We start from the raw sequence: 18,225 nt of genomic DNA on the forward strand, positions 1-18,225 counted from the left end.
GGGGTATAAAACAGGCTAGCCCACTTTATCCCCAGGTAAAGTTTGGCGAGGGGTATATTTTGGGCTGTTACACCGGTACCAGGATATGAACTCAATACCTACCAGCCTCAAGTCAAATGTCTTAGTGACTATACCCATGATGTTGGTGCTGATTTTAAGGTGGGTTTTTTTTTAGTCCCCTATGTGTCCAAATGAAGGGAAATACAGGTTTCGTCTCCATCCTTCTGTCTGTATGTCCTTCTGTCTGTATGTCCATCTGTCCCACATTTAATTTTCCAGACATTTATTTCATGCTTCAAGATACTGAACTGGCATTTTGTGCATAGCTTTACCATGTACTGTTACAGTTCAAGTTTGACTTGCGTGGCGATTTACCCATTTATGACAGAGCTATAGCCTTTGAGCATGGGAGATAAGAAAATTAGAATTCCTGACTCTTTTTTTTCTTTTCTTTTCTTTTCGGAATGCCTCAAGATACTGCACTGGCATTTTGTGCATAGCTTTACCATGTACTGTTACAGTTCAAGTTTGACTTGCGTGGCGATTTACCCATTTTTAGGAGACACCGAAAAAAAAATTGGACCCAGTAGGGGACATGTATTAGCAGACTTTCTTAGAATGCTTGTTTTTCTTTTCTACAGGTGTGAGGATTTGGCAGACTTGAACTGGTCGAATCGACAACAGATTCAGCGGTGCCGACAGTTGGAAGCCCAGCTGCCGATAGAACTACCTGCGGGACAGGAGAACGTTTTACCTGGACTAGGAGAGAGAGTCACCTGTTTGCTGTCCACCCTTGTCACCAGGTGAGGAAGCATTTTACCTGATTAAAGAGGAGGGTGTGTGTCTAAGGTGGGGGTTATCACCTGTCTACTGTCCACGCTTGTCACCAGGTTAGGGAACATTTTACCTGATTAAAGGAGGGGGGATGTGTGTAAGGGGGGGGGGGTTATCACCTGTTTGCTGTCCACCCTTGTCACCAGGTGAGGGAGCATTTTACCTGATTAAAGAGGAGGGTGTGTGTCTAAGGTGGGAGTTATCACCTGTCTACTGTCCACTTGCTTACCTGATTAACCAGTGTTAGGTGGGGTTATCACCTGTTTTGTCCACCTTGTCACCAGGTGAAGGATTAGGGAGGAGGGTGTGTGTAAGGGGGGGGTATCACCTGTTTGCTGTCCACCCTTGTCACCAGGTGAGGGAGCATTTTACCTGATTAAAGAGGAGGGTGTGTGTCTAAGGTGGGGGTTATCACCTGTCTACTGTCCACCCTTGTCACCAGGTTAGGGAACATTTTACCTGATTAAAGAGGAGGGTGTGTGTCTAAGGTGGGGGTTATCACCTGTTTGCTGTCCACCCTTGTCACCAGGTGAGGAAACATTTTACCTGATTAAAGAGGAGGGTGTGTGTCTAAGGTGGGAGTTATCACCTGTCTACTGTCCACGCTTGTCACCAGGTTAGGGAACATTTTACCTGATTAAAGGAGGGGGGATGTGTGTAGGGGGGGGGTATCACCTGTTTGCTGTCCACCCTTGTCACCAGGTGAGGGAACATTTTACCTGATTAAAGGAGGGGGGATGTGTGTAAGGGGGGGTATCACCTGTCTACTGTCCACCATTGTCACCAGGTGAGGGAACATTTTACCTGATTAAAGAGGAGGGTGTGTGTCTAAGGTGGGGGTTATCACCTGTCTACTGTCCACGCTTGTCACCAGGTTAGGGAACATTTTACCTGATTAAAGGAGGGGGGATGTGTGTAAGGGGGGGGGGGGGGGGGTATCACCTGTCTACTGTCCACCATTGTCACCAGGTGAGGGAACATTTTACCTGATTAAAGGAGGGGGAATGTGTCAAAAGTATAGGGTTGGGGTTATCACCTGTCTACTGTCCACACTTGTCACCAGGTTAGGGAACATTTTACCTGATTAAAGGATGCCCACAGGGGGTATGTTGTGTAAGGTATGGGGGGGGGTATCACCTGTCTACTGTCCACCCTTGTCACCAGGGTGAGGGCTACCATAACATGTTACACTGATTAAAGAGGAGGGTGTGTGTCTAAGGTGGGGGTTATCACCTGAAAGCTCATACTGTCCACGCTTGTCACCAGGTTAGGGAACATTTTACCTGATTAAAGGAGTGGGGGATGTGTGTAACCCACAGGGGGGGGGGGGGTATGTTATCACCACAGTCTACTGTCCACCATTGTCACCAGGTGAAGGGAACATTTTACCTGATTGAAAGAGGAGGGTATGTGTGTCTAAGGTGGGGGTTATCACCTGTCTACTGTCCACGCTTGTCACCAGGTTAGGGAACATGAGGTTTACCCCTGATTAAAGGAGGGGGGTATGTGTCCACAGTAAGGGGGGTATGTATCAGGTATGTTACGTCCACAGTGAAAGCAATGTTACACCCACAGTGAAAGCTACCATAATGAGGTATGTTACGCCCACAGTGAAAGCTACCATAGAATGAGGTATGTTACGCCCACAGTGAAAGCTTTAATGAGGTATGTTACATCTGTGATAAAAACATTCCTAAAATGAAAGCTAATATGACACTGAAAGCTACATAAGAATTAACAAAAGTATACCGGCCCATAATTTATTTTGTTGACTATATTTTGTCTTGATCAGTACATTCATAGTCAGCAATCAACCTCCGCAAGTTCTGAAAAAGGATTCCCGATTTAGTGCCGCCATACGTCTTTTGGTTGGAGGAAAGTTGAACGTTCACATGACCCCGCCCACAGTGAGAGCTACCATAATCAGGTATGTTACGCTCACAGTGAAAGCTACCATAATCAGGTATGTTACGCCCACAGTGAAAGCTACCATAATCAGGTATGTTACGACCACAGTGAAAGCTACCATAATGAGGTATGTTACGTCCACAGTGAAAGCTACCATAATGAGGTATGTTACGCCCACAGTGAAAGCTACCATAATGAGGTATGTTACGCCCACAGTGAAAGCTACCATAATGAGGTATGTTACGTCCACAGTGAAAGCTACCATAATGAGGTATGTTACGCCCACAGTGAAAGCTACCATAATGAGGTATGTTACGCCCACAGTGAAAGCTACCATAATGAGGTATGTTACGCCCACAGTGAAAGCTACCATAATGAGGTATGTTACACCCACAGTGAAAGCTACCATAATGAGGTATGTTACACCCACAGTGAAAGCTACCGTAATCGGGTACGTTAAGCTGTATCCTAACCGGCCGCGAGCGATTATTTTAGAAATCATTGATTTCCATTGGGGGGGGGGAATAGTGAGACAAATTGTAATGGAGGATTCAGGAGGATTGTTTTTCATCCCAACAGAAAACATAATGTTTATTTTGTTTAACGAATATGTTTATGGTAGGCGAAACATTTAATTTAGCAGAATTCTTCTTTCTAATGGTCGCTGATAAACAATGTGTAGAAACACTATAACAAGGTTAAAAGACTCCCATCATATATGGTCATGTGGGTTAGAAAAACTACACCCGAGGTGGTGGAAAGTTCGACCCAGGACAAAGCTTGCCGAGACTCAGGGTCGAAATGTCCACCTAGAGTGTACTTTTTCTATGCCACATGACCACATATGATGGAGTCTTTTTCTTCCATCCATTCGATAAATAAACCATTATTTTACACGAACAGACAAAGATGGCTGAACAAGTAATGTTTTTATTTGACCATTTTATCATAAATAAACTACACTATCATACTTGCCGCATCTGTTTCATGTGTTAAATATAATTTAACACTACAAATAAACAATTTTAAGATAGCTTTTATAATCAAGGTTTTAATAACAAAATATCGATCTAAAACTAACCAACTCGCATTGATATGATGTCATATATTCCCAACGCCATAATACTCCCCATGTTAAATTCAATGGAATGGGTCTGTCTTGCATGGCTGGGGATGGGAGAAATTCCTCTCCTTTCCGTGACACTGTGTGTTGTGACTTGTAGTGAGAAGCAAGCTCAAGAACTTCTGGGCAACAACGTCAAAGTGAAGAACGAAACTAGCGGTGAAATTCTCAACAACAACGGTACGATGGATTACGAATCCGAGTCCCGGAAACTCGGGATCATGTTTAGAAATATGGTGAGTCATCGCTTTATATTACATACCCATTTAATCTTACTGTAGTAGGGGTGGGACGTAGCCCAGTGGTAAAGCACTCACTTTATGCACGGTTCGTTTGGAATCGATCCCCATCGGTGGGCCCATTGAGTTATTTCCCATTCCAACCAGTGCACCACGACTGGTATATCAAAGGGGTGGTATGTGCTATCCTGTCTGTGGGATGGTGCATATAAAAAATCCTTTGCTACTAGTGGAAAAATGTAGCAGGTTTCCTCTCTAAGACTGTATTAAAATTACAAAATGTCTGACATCCAATAGCCAATGATTAATAAATCAGTGTGCTCTAGTGGTGTCGTCAAACAAAAACAAACTTTAACTTACTATTATAGTAATAAAAACAATTCAGACAGTGCAATAAAAAAACATTTTATTGCACATGTGTGATACAAAATCTTGTTTTTTTTTTATTCATGTATTTACTGTAAATATTTCATAAACATAACATTTTCCTTTCTTTCTTTTTTCTCATGTGTATCATGTTTAAGTTGGTAAATGTATGGAGTATACACTTGTTTTTTCAGCAACTGAAACGAATTAAAAGAGCTGACAGAAAAAGCAATGAGGTATTTATTTTTCCAACTCTTTCAACGTAATATCTTTAGTAAAGGGGTGAGACATAGTCTGGAGGTAAAGCGTTTGCTTGATACACAGTCGGTCTAGGATCGATCCCCGTCGGTGGACCCATTGGGCTATTTCTCATTCCAGCCAGTGCTCCACAACTGGTGTAACAAAGACTGTGGTATGTACTATCCTGTCTGTGGGATGGTGCATATAAAAGATCCCTTGATGCTGATCGAAAAGAGTAGCCCATGAAGTGGCGACAGCAGGTTTCCTCCCTCAATGTCTGTGTGGTCCTTAACCATATATCCGACGCCATATAACAGTAAATAAAATGTGTTAAGTGCGTCCTTAAATAAACAATTTCTTTCCTTCTTCTTTAGTAAAATATATACTTTTAGGGGAAATTTGTTGCCCAGTCATATATAAAGTTAAGAGTAAAAAATAGACTTCAAAAACATAAAAATAAATGTTTATGAAACTTTGTATATTTGGACAACTAAATGTGCTTTCTAAAATCATCGAACAGTGTTTCAGCCAGAAAGAAATTTTTGGGTATGGCACTATGGAATTGAATACAACTAGTGATGTGCAGTTATGAAATTTTTGGTTTCGGTTTTGACAAAAGAGTAGAGTTTTGGTTTTTATTTTGGTTTTTATTGACATTTTAACAGGGGGTATGGGGAAAGAAAATGGGTTAACTTTAGGGTTTAGAGTTAACAAAATCATATTTTAATGATAAGACTAATTAGTTTTGTAAAAAGGTTAACTTAAAAAAAAAAATCTGCAAACAAATTTGTGTATGGTGCCATACCCGTTTTACCCTCTGACAGAAACCCTGAATACAGTTCAGTTAAGTTGTATCTAAGATGGCTGTTTGATTTTATATTGTGTGTACTAGTTTGTCATTGTTGCTTGTTTACTTGCAGGCTGTGACAGAGGAGAAGTTTTGTATCCTGTTTCAGTCTGACTTCAAAGTCGGTGGAAATGAACTTGTGTTCCAGGTTTGGGTTAGTACCTCTTGTTATTTATTATAATTCAAAACCAGTGTTCAGGTGTCACCTACTATAATTCAAAATAACAGTTCCTCGTGTACTATAATTCAAAATAACGGTTCCTTGTGTCATGTACTATAATTCAAAAGGTCTGTTTATGGTGTCTTGTACTATAATTTAAAAGGACTGTTTAGGGTGTCTTGTACTATAACCAAAAGGACAGTTTATGGTGTCTTGTACTATAATTTAAAAGGACTGATTATTGTGTCTTGTATTATAATTTAAAAGGACTGTTTGTGGTGTCTTGTATTATAATTCAAAATGACTGTTTATGGTGTCTTGTACTATAATAGAACAGTTTCTGTGTATACTATCATTCAATAGAACAGTTTGTGTGTGTACTATAATAGAACAGTTTCTGTGTGTACTATCATAGAACAGTTTCTGTGTGTGCTATCGTTCAATAGAACAGTTTCTGTGTGTACTGTCATTCAGTAGAACAGTTTCTGTGTATCCTATCATTCAATAGAACAGTTTCTGTGTATATTGTCATTCAGTAGAACAGTTTCTGTGTGTACTGTCATTCAGTAGAACAGTTTCTGTGTTTACTATCATTCAATAGAACAGTTTTTGTGTATACCATCATTCAATAGAACAGTTTCTGTGTATACTATCATTCAATAAAACAGTTTTTGTGTGTACCATCATTCAGTAGAACAGTTTTTGTGTATACCATCATTCAGTAGAACAGTTTCTGTGTATACCATCATTCAGTAGAACAGTTTCTGTGTGTACCATCATTCAGTAGAACAGTTTCTGTGTGTACCATCATTCAGTAGAACAGTTTCTGTGTGTACCATCATTCAGTAGAACAGTTTCTGTGTGTACCATCATTCAGTAGAACAGTTGCTGTGTGTACCATCATTCAGTAGAACAGTTTCTGTGTGTACCATCATTCAGTAGAACAGTTTCTGTGTATACCATCATTCAGTAGAACAGTTTCTGTGTATACCATCATTCAGTAGAACAGTTTCTGTGTGTACCATCATTCAGTAGAACAGTTTCTGTGTGTACCATCATTCAGTAGAACAGTTTCTGTGTGTACCATCATTCAGTAGGACAGTTGCTGTGTGTACCATCATTCAGTAGAACAGTTTCTGTGTGTACCATCATTCAGTAGAACAGTTTCTGTGTGTACCATCATTCAGTAGAACAGTTTGTGTGTGTACCATCATTCATTAGAACAGTTTCTGTGTACCATCATTCAGTAGAACAGTTTGTGTGTGTACCATCATTCAGTAGAACAGTTTGTGTGTATACTATCATTCAGTAGAACAGTTTCTGTGTATACTATCATTTAAGACAATTGCAAGTGTATACTATAATACACAGTGACCATTATAGAAGATAGAAATAACTGCATTTTGGGGGTTTCATTTCATTTTTACCACTCACTTTGTTTTTTCTAGACTTTGTCTCTGCCGGTTGTGGTTATTGTCCATGGCAACCAGGAATGTAATGCTCATGCTACCATCCTGTGGGACAATGCCTTTTCAGAACCAGTAAGTAACTCTTGTCAGGTAAATCAAACTCATACATCGTACTAGCAGAAAGGTTTTAAGTGGTTTTTGTCAATAATTTTTGTTTAACTTGACATAAAAAGAAATTTAAAAAACATTTTCTATTTTCATGTGCAAATTTTGAAAACATTGATCAAGATGTAGATAAAATCGCAATGGTGAAGAACATCGGCTGTTCATGATGTTTGTAATTATTAGTCCCCTACCGTTCCATTCGGAGGCAACTAAAGTAATGTCTCCATCCTTCTGTCTGTCTGTCTGTTCATCTGTCCTATATATAGTTTTCTGGATTTAAAAGCAAAACATTTTAAAGCCTCAAGATATTGAGCTGAAATTTTGTGTATAGTTTTACAATATAGAGTTACTGTAATGTTCTGGCTCAACAAACTCATTTTAAACATTATAGTGGCTTTTATTCATACCGAAAACATAAACTTGTCGTTTGCTTGGCCATGCCGTATCCCAAGGATACACTTCCTGGCTCTGTTATATTAGCACTTCCGGTAATAGTAACTAAACGATAATAGTTTCTATATCGCTATTGGTATTAATGTTATATACATTACAGTTACAGATAAAGTTTGACTTTTATGGAGATTGGTCCATGTTTGACAGAGTTATTGCCCTTGAAAATAGACTGTACAAACATTTCTTTGTCCCGATAGACCGGCGTCGGTGGCGCAGTGGTTAAGCCATCGAACTAATGCTGGTAGGTACAGGGTTCGCAGCTCGGTACCGGCTCAAACCCAGAGCGAGTTCTTAAGGGCTCAATGGGTAGGTGTAAGGTCACTACACCCTCTTCTCTCTCACTAACCACTAACCAACTAACAACTAACCCACTATCCTGGACAGACAGCCCAGATAGCTGAGGTGTGTGCCCAGGAAAGCATGCTTGAACCTTAATTGGATATAAGCACGAAAATAAGTTGAAATGAATGAAATGTTCCGATAGGGAGCATGTATTGCTGTAGTAGTACTCTCAGAATGCTTGTTAGTTTTCAATTTCTTTCTAATTCTACATACAGCAAAATGGATCTGTCAGATAGCAAAGACATGTTAGCAAAAGAATAATCAAATATGTGGTTTAGAAGATAAACCAATCAAGAAAATGTATCAGAAGTGGCTCAGCCCCCATTCCAGTTCTGCATCCCCCTCTATTTGAAAGGAAAATTACAGTATAACTATCCTCAACTCGCCGTCCCAAGTTACTGGCATCTTCTAATGCCTATGTTACATTAGTTTCAGTGTAAATTATAAATTATACCGGTAGTATAAACTAGCTGTGATGTATTGTTACAGGGCAGAGTTCCGTTCCACGTACCAGACCAGGTGATGTGGCCACAGTTGAAGGAGCAGCTTGACCTCAAGTTCAAGGCCATAACCGGACGTGGGCTAACTGAGGACCACCTCAATTACCTAGCAACCAAGCTGTTGGGTATGTTGTCATAGTAACTTGGGAAAAGTAGCCCATTGTGTGGTGGTAGCAGGTTTCTTCTCTCATTATCTGTGTGGTCCTTAACCATATGTCCGATGCCAATGACCAAAATAAAAATATATTGAATGCATCATTAAATAAAATGTTCCTTCAGTATCTTGATTTTTGTTTAACAACCAAACTGTTTAGTATCTAGCAATCAAGCTTTTTTTGGTTATATCTTGTCATAGCAATTAGGGAAATCTGTCTTGTTTAAATAGCAACCAAGCTGTTTGTTATGTTCTTATAGTAATTTGGACTTTGTCTTTGTCTTTTTTTCCCATCTCAACCAGTGCCCCGTGACTTGTATATCAAAGGCTGTGGTATGTACTGCCCTGTCTGTGTGAAAGTGCATATAAAAGACCCCATGCTGCTAATGACTAATGGGTTTTCTCTGAAGACAAGATGTCAGAATGGTCAAATATTTGACATCCAATAAACAGTGGTTAATAAATCAATGTGCTATAGTGGTGGTGGTGTTAAGGGAAAAAAAAGTTTGTTTTGTTTAACGACACCACTGGAGCACATTGATTAATTAATCATCGGCTATTGGATGTCAAACATTTGGTAATTCTGACTCATAGTCATCAGAGGAAACCTGCTACATGTTTTCTAATGCAGCAAGAGATCTTTTATATGCACTTTCCCACAGACAGGAAAGTACATACCATGGCCTTTGTCCAGTTGTGGTGCACTGACTGGAATGAGAAAAAAACTAATCAGCTGAATGGATCCACCGACGTGGTTCGATCCTGTGACACAAACACCTCAAGCGAGCACTCAACTGACTGAGCTAAATCCTGCCTCTTGTTGTTAAGGAAAACAAACTTTAACTTTGTCACTTGTCAGTGTATTGTTAAGATATTCATAATTTGTTGGGGGGTTTCACTATGTTGGTTTAATTGTGTTTGCTTGTATTTCCAGATGGACAGCTACCAACAAATGATGATTTCTCTGCCTGTACGGTCAGCTGGTCACTCTTTAATAAGGTCTGTTTATTTTAATTGTACAGTGGTTGTTGTAAAATTTTATTTAGTACCCCTTTGCCAGCATTCTCAGGGGAGGTAATTGAGTTTTAGCACAAGAAAAACTATGAAATTAGGTATTGTGATATCCTTTGAAAATAACATTGCTTTAACTAACTGATAATTATATCAGATACTTCTTTTTAATTTACATTTCTCTTTTATATTTCAGTTTAATAAAATTTGTTTTATAGTGTTTCATTGAAAAAAAAAAAGAAAAAAAACGTCTGATTTAAATTAAAATGTTATAGCCAAATGAAAATGTTTTCAAACTGACCTTAGCAGAAATAATAAGCATTTTAAAAACTGTTTTCATAATGATGCTAACAGAAAAAAGAAAACTCTCCAAAACCCACTATTAACATTGTTTAAAAAAATTGACAGAAAAAAAAAAGTAGCCCAGTGGTAAAGCGTTCGCTTGATGCGTGGTCGGTCTAGGATCGATCCCCGTTGGTGGATCCATTGGGCTATTTCTCATTCCAGCTAGTGCTCCACAACTGGTGTAACAAAGACCATGTTATGTACTATCCTGTCTGTGGGATGGTGCATATATAAGATCCCTTGCTGCTAATCGAAAAGAGTAGCCTATGAAGTGGTGACAGCGGGTTTCCTTTCTCAATATCTGTGTGGTCTTTAACCATATGTCTGACGCTTTATAACCATAAATAAAATGTGTTGAGTGCGTCATTAAATAAAACATTTCTTTCTTTTTCTTTGTTTAACTTTTGTCATTATTCCAGGTTCAACAAATCCAGCTAGTGAATGTTTGGTCTGGGATAGTCAAAATTATTAACTGTATTACATAGAGTACTAGCCAAAGTATTTGTGAGGGCCAGTGACTTTCCTCTCAAACATTTGTTGCTACATTATTAATACTTAAAAAGCCATGGTATGTGCTTTCCTGTCTTTGGGAAAGTGCATATAAAAGATGCCTTGCTGCTAATGCAAAAATGTAGTGGGTTTTCTCTGATGACTACGAGTGAGAATTACCAAATGTTTGACATTCAATAGCTGATGATTAATTAGTCAATGTGCTCTAGTGGTGTCGTTAAACAAAACAAACTTTATTAATGCTTGATATTTGTTGATTTAGGAGCAGGTCAAAGGCAGAAGCTTCACATTTTGGGAGTGGTTACACGCAGTAGCAAAACTAACCAAGGAACATTTGAAAGGACCATGGAATGATGGGTAATCTTTCTGTTTTTTAACCTTCTGTCTACTGCAGGTGAGATATCTTGCCCAACTATACACTGTATACAGTGCATTTCCCAATTCATATTTCCCACCGTTTTGCACACGACACTCACTAGAAACCATTTATTAACAGGAAACTGAAGACAATTCAGCTTCCTGTGTTTTTAGATTTTTAATTTTCAGTAGAAAATACGTTGGAATTTTGGTTTTCGGCAAGTATTTTCGCTTGACAACAATGGTGGCACGTCGCGGTCATTTTCAGGAATCAATAGCTGATTGTGACAGCTATTTTGATAATAAATTTGATCATTTTACCAACAACGAAAATCACCAAATATTGGGATATGAATCGTAGTTCGGTTTTTTTTTTATATTCTGCTCAGAAAGCCACTGTTATTCGGAATAATGGACATGAATACTGGACGACTTTTTTGGATTTTTTGGCCTAATTTTAATCAACATTAACTGATCTAAAAATCAGAAAAATACACAAAAATAATACTTACCAATTCAAATATGAACTTTAATTTATGTATTTATAAAACATTCAAGGTATTTTCCATTGAAAAACAAAAAACTAAAGCCGCCATAGTCTTGATTAATCTCTTTCCTGTTCTATACTGGGAGTGGAAAAAAGAAGAAGTTAAAAGTATGTTTTTAGGACCCCACTAGAACAAATTGATTTAATTAATCCTCAGCTATTTAATCCATGTGCTCTAGTGGTGCCGTTAAACAATACTGTAAGTGAAGAACATTTCTTATGTGTATACATTTCATATTGTTCGCACCCATCTATAAGTTGCAAAATCTATATGCGAAATTTACTCATTTCGAACATGGGGCGGGACATAAACCAGTAATAAAGAGCACGCTTGATACACAATCGGTTTAGGATTGGGTTATTTTTCGTTCCAGCCAGTGCACCATGACTTGTATATCAGAGACCGTGGTATGTGCTATCCTGTCTGTAGGATGGTGCATATAAAAGATCACTTGCTACTAATGGAAAAATTACAGTTGGACTGCTGGTGCTCCCTTGCACCTGCCAGTGCAGGCGGTCCCTCCTTACCCACCCAACCCTTTCCTGTCTTGGATGAAGAACCGGCTGAGACCGGGTACTTGTGCCCAGGACAGGCGTGCGCTACAACAGCTTGCTTTGAATGTGCACATTAAACAATTTCCCATTTCTCAATGGAAAAATGTAGCGGGTTTCCTCTCTATGACTGATTCAAAATGACCATATGTTTGACATCAATGTATTGTTAAACAAAATAAACTCATTTCAAACATGGAATAAGGTTTGTATTTGCAATATTAATTTTGTTCTTACTTTTAAATTACTGGTGTTATAAAGACCGTGGTATGTACAGCGGGTTTCCTCTCTCTATATCTGTGTGGTCCTTAACCATATGTCTGACGCAATATAACCATAAATGAAATGTGATTGCGTCATTAAATAAACCATTTCCTTCCTTCCTTTTCTGTTGTTACCAGGTCTGTGATTGGATTCGTCAGCAAGTCCCAGGCCCAGGATTGGCTGTTTCAGAAACCCAATGGTACATTCCTGTTACGCTTCAGTGACTCGGAACCTGGCGGCATAACAATTGCATGGGTGGACGACAAGGCTAATGGAAAACTGGGTAAGGGTTATTGTATCAAGTCTTGTTAAATAAATTCAGCCATTAAAGTTGTGTGATCAAGTTGTATTAATTGGGCATGGTGTTAAAAAGTATGTAAGTAAGAACCTTTTCACTAAGCATACAACCCTTACATTGGCCTCTGTTTTTTAATCAAATCTTCTGTTTTGGTTTTAGTCATAATTTTATTATTTTAGAAAGGGTAGTTCATCCATTTTCAGAGTTCATTTTGGTAAACTAAAAGGTTAATTTATAATAAAGTAAAGATGAATCTAAACAAGGTGTAGTCAAATTAGTGAAAATCCTGCATTGAAATTGCTTTTTGGCTCAAAAGGAGGGGTGGGGGGGGGATACCATGAGTTAACTCCCTTGGATTGTGAAGTAATTTGTGCACTTTTTCAGTTTGCAACTGTATTGTATATACTGAAAATTATCAAGACTGACATCACATATGAATACAGTAAAGTACTCTAGAGCTATAATGAACCGAAAGGGACCATGATAGTTAGTTCGATATAGCAGTAGTTCGTTGTACACATTTGCATAAGTGGGTTATTAATGTACAGGGAGATAAAACGGGACTTTACGATCAGTTCGTTCTATACAGTAGTTTGTTCATTACAAGTGCATGTTCATTATAAGTGCACTTTACTGTAATGAATAAAGTTTGGAACATTTAGCAATAATTGTTTTGTAATATGCTTTGCTGGGCTTACGTGAATGTAAAACAGTTTGTACATTATTAGAAATACAAAGTATCCAGTAAAATAGATTTAAACCGCATAGTTCATGGTTAATAGTTTTACAGTTATAAAGTTAATTTTTAAATTGAATTAAAAAATATATATATAGTAAAGTACACTTATAACGAGCATGCTTAGAATGAACAACTGCATAGAATGAACTGATCGTAAAGTCCTGTTTTATCTCCCTATACATTAATAAACCAACTTGCACAAACGTGTACAACGAACTAACTATCATGGTCCCTTGTGGTTCATTATAAGAGTTATAAGAGTTCTTTACTGCATAAAGATACATCTTTAAAATGGCTTCTTTTGTCACCCAATCTGTATGTAGCTAGTGCATGACAACTGGCATATCAAAGGCTGTGGTATGTGCTGTTCTGTCTGTGGAATTGTACATACATGTATAAATGATCCCTGGCTACTATTGGAAAAATGTAGTGGGTTTCCTCTCTAAGACTATATGTCTGAATTACCACATAATAGCCGATGATTAATAATCAGTGTGCTCTACTGGTGTCGTTAAACCAAACAAACTTGTTAAATAAAAAATTATTTTGTTTCTTTAATTTCAGAGGTGTGGAATTTGAAGCCGTTTGGAGCAAAAGATTTCTCCATTCGGAGTCTGGCCGACCGAATAAAGGACCTTCACAATCTGGTCTACCTGTATCCAGATATTCCAAAGGAAAATGCGTTTGGGAAATATTTCTCCTCCAATCCAGGTACAATTAACCCTTGCGTAGCATGGCAGTTCATGGCATGCTGTCAATTTAATTATGTCATTGAAGTAACATGCTGTTAGTTGTTTGACATCACACACAAAAACATAACATCCAATAGCCGATGTACTTTTCATGCTGGGGTGTTGTTATTCATTAATTCATTCACAAAACAAGGTTATGCCAATTCATTTTTAGCCCCTAGCTTTAAAAAATTATGTTAAAAGTAATTTTTAAGTCTATGGGCATAAATTTAAATAGCATTTTTGGTGTGGTCTCCACATGTTATTTCCGTTCCGGGTAACATCACATGATACAAGCCTCGTACGAGAATAGCTGTGACAGTAACCGACTGCATAGCAACCGATGAAATCATAATGTTCGTCTTGCCAGTCGGCTATTCTTGTTCGCAGCACTCGTACATTGTGGCGTCACCATTTATGGCGAGATGGGGTGGGATTTAGCTCAGTCGGTTGAGTGCTCGCTTGAAGTGCTTGTGTCGTAGGATTGAACCACCTCTGTGGATCCATTCAGCTAATTGGGGGGTTTTCTCATTCCAACCAGTGCACCACAACTGGTCAAAGGTCGTGGTCTGTGTTTTTCTGTCTGTTGGAAAATGCATATAAAAGATCCGTTGCTGCATTAGGAAAAATGTAGCAGGTTTCCAATGATGACTACAAGTCATAGTTGCCAAATGTTTGAAATCCAATAGTTGATGATTAATTAATCAATGTGCTCTAGTGGTGTTGTTAAACAAACAAACTTTAATAATCTTTAAAAAAATCTTAGATATTTTCACGTGCAATTAACCGATATTTAGTCTCTAGTCCGTGCAATTAACCAGATGTTTTGTAGTGTTAAAAGGGCAAATGGTTCCGTGTTGGGTGAAAATAGTCGATTAACCGAATTATGCTATAGACCGATATGCGAATAAATGGACTCGACTGTATTTGTTAGACTATATGGTTAATTATCCAGGGCCTAAATTTTTATAAAATCTATCTCCTTCAAAAAGTGTAAAACTCATGTTTAAGACCAAGGCTTAAGTACAAGAATTCCTGGTAAATTGTTGAAATAATATTTGTTACACATTTGTTTTTAAATGTGCATATATACATGTAATATCTGATCATCAGTCTTTACCACAATTTACTGATGTGTGGTTAGTTTGGGATCGATCCCTGTTAGTGGGCCCATTGCGCTATTTCTCGCTCCAGCCAGTGCACCATGACTGGTACATCAAAGGCCATGGTATGTGCTATCCTGTCTGTGATATGGTGCATATAAAACATCCCTTGCTGCTAATCGAAAAGAGTAGCCCATGAAGTGGCGGCAGCAGGTTTCCTCTCTCAATATCTGTGTGGTCCTTAACCATATGTCTGACGCCATATATCCGAAAATAAAATGTGTTGAGTGTGTTGTTAAATAAACCATTTCTTCTTTTTTTGTCATCAACAGGAGAGGATACTCCAAACACAGATGGTTATATCAAACCAAATCTTATGACAGTCATGTGAGTATATTTAATGCTGGAATAACAGTTAAGTAGCGTGTCCACTTGTGTGTATACAGACGCAGACACTGCTCAAATACTAAACAATGAAATAACATAGGACTTTGTCCAGTGCAGACTGATGATACGTTTTTGCTGACCAGATCTTGTAGCAGTAGATAGAGAAACATATAAGAAAAACGTGTCCGAAACACACTAGTGGATACAAAACTGCACTGGTAACCACATAAATGAATGCACACACAAAACATTTCCGTATTTGTGTCCACACTGCATATGCACAAGTGGTCAAACACTACTTAAATCATCTGACACAGCATGTTGTTACAATCACACAGCATGTTGTTACAATCACACAGCGTGTTGTTACAATCACACAGCGTGTTGTTACAATCACACAGCATGTTGTTAAATCACACAGCATGTTGTTACAATCACACAGCATGTTGTTACAATCACACAGCATGTTGTTACAATCACACAGCATGTTACAATCGTATGCCCTCAAATCATCTGACACAGCATGTTGTTAAATCACACAGCATGTTGTTACAATCACACAGCATGTTGTTACAATCACACAGCATGTTACAATCGTATGCCCTCAAATCATCTGACACAGCATGTTGTTAAATCACACAGCATGTTGTTACAATCACACAGCATGTTGTTACAATCACACAGCATGTTACAATCGTATGCCCTCAAATCATCTGACACAGCATGTTGTTAAATCACACAGCATGTTGTTACAATCACACAGCATGTTGTTACAATCACACAGCATGTTGTTACAATCACACAGCATGTTGTTACAATCGTATGCCCTTAAATCATCTGACACAGCATGTTGTTACAATCACACAGCATGTTGTTACAATCACACAGCATGTTGTTACAATCACACAGCATGTTGTTACAATCGTATGCCCTTAAATCGTCTGACACAGCATGTTGTTACAATCACACAGCATGTTGTTACAATCGTATGCCCTTAAATCATCTGACACAGCATGTTGTTACAATCACACAGCATGTTGTTACAATCACACAGCATGTTGTTACAATCACACAGCATGTTGTTACAATCGTATGCCCTTAAATCGTCTGACACAGCATGTTGTTACAATCACACAGCATGTTGTTACAATCACACAGCATGTTGTTACAATCATATGCCCTTAAATCATCTGACACAGCATGTTGTTACAATCACACAGCATGTTGTTACAATCACACAGCATGTTGTTACAATCGTATGCCCTTAAATCGTCTGACACAGCATGTTGTTACAATCACACAGCATGTTGTTACAATCACACAGCATGTTGTTACAATCGTATGCCCTTAAATCATCTAACACAGCATGTTGTTACAATCACACAGCATGTTGTTACAATCACACAGCATGTTGTTACAATCACACAGCATGTTGTTACAATCACACAGCATGTTGTTACAATCGTATGCCCTTAAATCGTCTGACACAGCATGTTACAATTGTATGCCCTCAAATCATCTGACACAGCATGTTGTTACAATCGTATGCCCTTAAATCGTCTGACACAGCATGTTGTTACAATCGTCTGACAGCATGTTGTTACAATCGTCTGACACAGCATGTTGTTACAATCATCTGCCCTTAAATCGTCTGACACAGCATGTTGTTAAAATCACACAGCATGTTGTTACAATCATACAGCATGTTGTTACAATCACACAGCATGTTGTTACAATCACACAGCATGTTGTTACAATCGTATGCCCTTAAATCGTCTGACACAGCATGTTACAATTGTATGCCCTCAAATCATCTGACACAGCATGTTGTTACAATCGTATGCCCTTAAATCGTCTGACACAGCATGTTGTTACAATCGTCTGACAGCATGTTGTTACAATCGTCTGACACAGCATGTTGTTACAATCATCTGCCCTTAAATCTTCTGACACAGCATGTTGTTACAATTGTATGTCCTTAAATACTCTGACACAGCATGTTGTTACAATCATCTGACACAGCATGTTGTTACAATCGTATGCCCTTAAATCATCTGACACAGCATGTTGTTACAATCGTATGCCCTTAAATCGTCTGACACAGCATGTTGTTACAATTGTCTGACACAGCATGTTGTTACAATCATCTGCCCTTAAATCGTCTGACACAGCATGTTGTTAAATCGTATTCCCTTAAATCATCTGGCACAGCATGTTACAATTGTATGCCCTTAAATCATCTGGCACAGCATGTTGTTACAATCATCTGGCACATCATGTTGTTACAATTGTATGCCCTTAAATCATCTGGCACAGCATGTGGTTACAATCATCTGCCCTTAAATCGTCTGACACAGCATGTTGTTACAATCATCTGCCCTTAAATCGTCTGACACAGCATGTTGTTACAATCGTATGCCCTTAAATCGTTTGACACAGCATGTTGTTACAATCATCTGGCACATCATGTTGTTACAATCGTATTTCCTTAAATCGTCTGACACAGCATGTTGTTACAATCATCTGCCCTTAAATCGTCTGACACAGCATGTTGTTACAATCGTATTCCCTTAAATCATCTGGCACAGCATGTTGTTACAATTGTATGCACTTAAATCATCTGGCACAGCATGTTTTTACA

At 38.4% G+C, this 18,225-nt stretch overlaps 1 protein-coding gene across 1 annotated transcript in view; it reads left to right on the forward strand.

Annotated features, from left to right (window-relative positions):
- The window catches only part of LOC121370464 (signal transducer and activator of transcription 5B-like), a 48,815-nt gene that overhangs the window by 22,790 nt on the left and 7,800 nt on the right, over nt 1–18,225 (forward strand). Inside the window, exons 9-20 of the mRNA XM_041495718.1 lie at nt 642–803; nt 2,627–2,761; nt 3,966–4,101; nt 4,665–4,706; nt 5,631–5,711; nt 7,166–7,258; nt 8,576–8,711; nt 9,675–9,739; nt 10,869–10,963; nt 12,464–12,609; nt 13,928–14,074; nt 15,530–15,584. Of these exons, the coding sequence (XP_041351652.1) occupies nt 642–803; nt 2,627–2,761; nt 3,966–4,101; nt 4,665–4,706; nt 5,631–5,711; nt 7,166–7,258; nt 8,576–8,711; nt 9,675–9,739; nt 10,869–10,963; nt 12,464–12,609; nt 13,928–14,074; nt 15,530–15,584 (1,293 nt within the window). The remainder of the gene's footprint in view (nt 1–641; nt 804–2,626; nt 2,762–3,965; nt 4,102–4,664; nt 4,707–5,630; nt 5,712–7,165; nt 7,259–8,575; nt 8,712–9,674; nt 9,740–10,868; nt 10,964–12,463; nt 12,610–13,927; nt 14,075–15,529; nt 15,585–18,225) is intronic.

This window comes from Gigantopelta aegis, chromosome 1 (genome assembly GCF_016097555.1).
Source record: "Gigantopelta aegis isolate Gae_Host chromosome 1, Gae_host_genome, whole genome shotgun sequence".
NCBI classification, from domain to species: domain Eukaryota; kingdom Metazoa; phylum Mollusca; class Gastropoda; order Neomphalida; family Peltospiridae; genus Gigantopelta; species Gigantopelta aegis.